This window comes from Amphimedon queenslandica, unplaced genomic scaffold, assembly GCF_000090795.2.
Source record: "Amphimedon queenslandica unplaced genomic scaffold, v1.1 AMPQUscaffold_13049, whole genome shotgun sequence".
NCBI lineage: Eukaryota > Metazoa > Porifera > Demospongiae > Haplosclerida > Niphatidae > Amphimedon > Amphimedon queenslandica.
Genome location: NW_003546715.1, coordinates 10,051 through 12,233, shown reverse-complemented (window position 1 = coordinate 12,233; position 2,183 = coordinate 10,051). Strand labels below are relative to the sequence as shown.

The window sequence follows — 2,183 nt, the reverse complement described above, 5'->3', positions numbered from 1 at the left end:
TACTACATGGACAGAGAAAGTGAAACGAATGATGATTGGTGGAATCGAAATTTGCTTGAAAATGAGTAATAAAAAAGTTTCCAGAGATACCAAGTGGTGGGTTACCGATTGTTGCTTTCTGCTCCCAGGCCCCTGTTGGTAAGTGGTATACTTCAATGAGAGTCGACATTGCTTTCTTCTTTTCATTGTTGTGAGCTCCTGGGAGATCTGGCTGGACACCACCCCACATGTATAGGTATTCCCCTACCCTTAGTGTCGAGTGACCACTTCTTTCCACTAGCTGATAGTCTGAGAAGAGAGATAAGCCGACTGGAAGGCTCTGTTACAGCCATATCGACTTTAATGTGGTTGGGTTTGCTTGTTTACTTAGTGCAATTAATTAAAGTGGACAGCTCATTTCCACCCACTCCCAATTAATAGTGTATTGACTGTTTAAAGTTTGCCTTTGCTAGAAAGTTGTGGGACGGAGGACAAGTTTTTACTACCTGTAGCTAACTGTGGCAGCAGGCATCATATTTATTAGTCTTTTAACTAGATGCATTGAAGTTTTTGAGCCAATTGAAGGTATTATTAGTGAGATAATTGCTGCTAAAGTGAAAAGAGAGAGAATCCTCCATTTTTAGAATAGGTAGAGGAAGTGACATCAGTTCATCACGTCCCAGGCCAGGCCTCCAGATGCAGATCAGATCAGTAGGCCAAATTTTCCATTTCTGGACCCGCTGACGGGTGCCAAAATAAATAAGGTGCCCCGGACTTAGCTAACTGTTGTCTCGCGTCGAGCTCTTTGCGCGATATGGACAGTCCACCTTTAGCTGCTTCTATTTTGTCCGCTCAAAATACTTTACGTGAGTCCATAAATACTGTATCTATTGTTTTTTTTAATGATTGGTAGATTTATCATCTAGACCTATAGATAGTATCTTGATAGTTTCTGTCACCGTTGTAATAGGTATTGCAGATCTTCGTGAAGTGATTACATTACTTGATAGGCATAACTACAGCAGAGCATCATATGAGCAACTTGCTCTTCATCTTGAAGTGTCTTACAATAGGCTAGAGATGATACGGAAAAGCAATCCAGGAGACGTTCAGGCTTGTTTTACAGCCTGTTTGGCTAGCTGGTTGCGTAAAGCTGATAGTATGGAGGATCCAACAATAGATAAACTGATAGCTGCTCTTAGAGTAATAGGACAGAATGCTGTAGCTGATGGTATTGCTAAAGAAAGACAAAGTATGTATAATTTTGTTTTTGTTAGTAGTCTCAAAAGTGAAAGCTTGCAACCAGCTCCCAAATGACTGTAGGCTGGGGAATGATCTGGCTGTGTGAGACTATAGTAGCTCTGCAACTGTTCAGAGCCACTGCATGAAGTCACGTAATTGCAGTTTTTAGCCTGTTGGTCCATTGTAGCATATCATGCCTCTACAATGGCAGTGTGAAACTTTTTCCGTTTATTAAATACCATGATATATAAATCATGAATGTCATCCACGGAAAAATATTGATAGTATTAAATATAGCTAATTTTAAAATTATACTGTATAGTGGGAAATTTTGGAGGGAGTAAAATTAATTTTGGTGAATTGCTAAATTTTGGTGATTGGCGGATTTTAATTTGGTGAATTTGTGGCCACATGCCATTGAGCATGCATGCGCATAATGGCTGAAAATGACAAATTCTTATTTTGGCAAATGGCTATCAAAACGCCAATTCACCAAATTTAATCAAAATTTCCCACAATACGGTACATTACCCAAGTCATACTGACTTATTTGCCCATAATCAATACTTAGCATGTACTCAATTGCTCCTATTGCATTATAACTTTATTTCATCCATAGACACCTGTACTTATGATCGCACGAGCTATCCTGAAGATACTACGAATGAGAAACATGCCAATAACATTTTGGATTCTCATGTTAAACAGCTACAGTCTCTTAATAGACCTTGTGATATAGCAAGACTGCTTCTTGCAGAAGGAATATTTAATGAAAATGAGCATAAAGATGTTGTGAAAAAAATGCTAGGACGTAGTACTAAGCTAAAATGCTGTCATTCACTTTTGCTCGACGTCGAGCTTGTCATTCAGAAAGATTACAAGAAACTTATGATGTTTGCTCGATTATGTGAAATTACTGGAAATAAAGTTGGTAACTCAATTTCAATGGATTGTTGTAAGCA

At 38.6% G+C, this 2,183-nt stretch overlaps 1 protein-coding gene across 1 annotated transcript in view; it reads left to right on the top strand.

Annotated features, from left to right (window-relative positions):
* The first annotated feature begins 793 nt into the window (after positions 1-793).
* Positions 794-2,183, top strand: part of LOC109585529 (uncharacterized) — a 3,396-nt gene continuing 2,006 nt past the window's right edge. The window contains exons 1-3 of the mRNA XM_020001656.1: positions 794-845; positions 950-1,231; positions 1,841-2,148. Of these exons, the coding sequence (XP_019857215.1) occupies positions 794-845; positions 950-1,231; positions 1,841-2,148 (642 nt within the window). The remainder of the gene's footprint in view (positions 846-949; positions 1,232-1,840; positions 2,149-2,183) is intronic.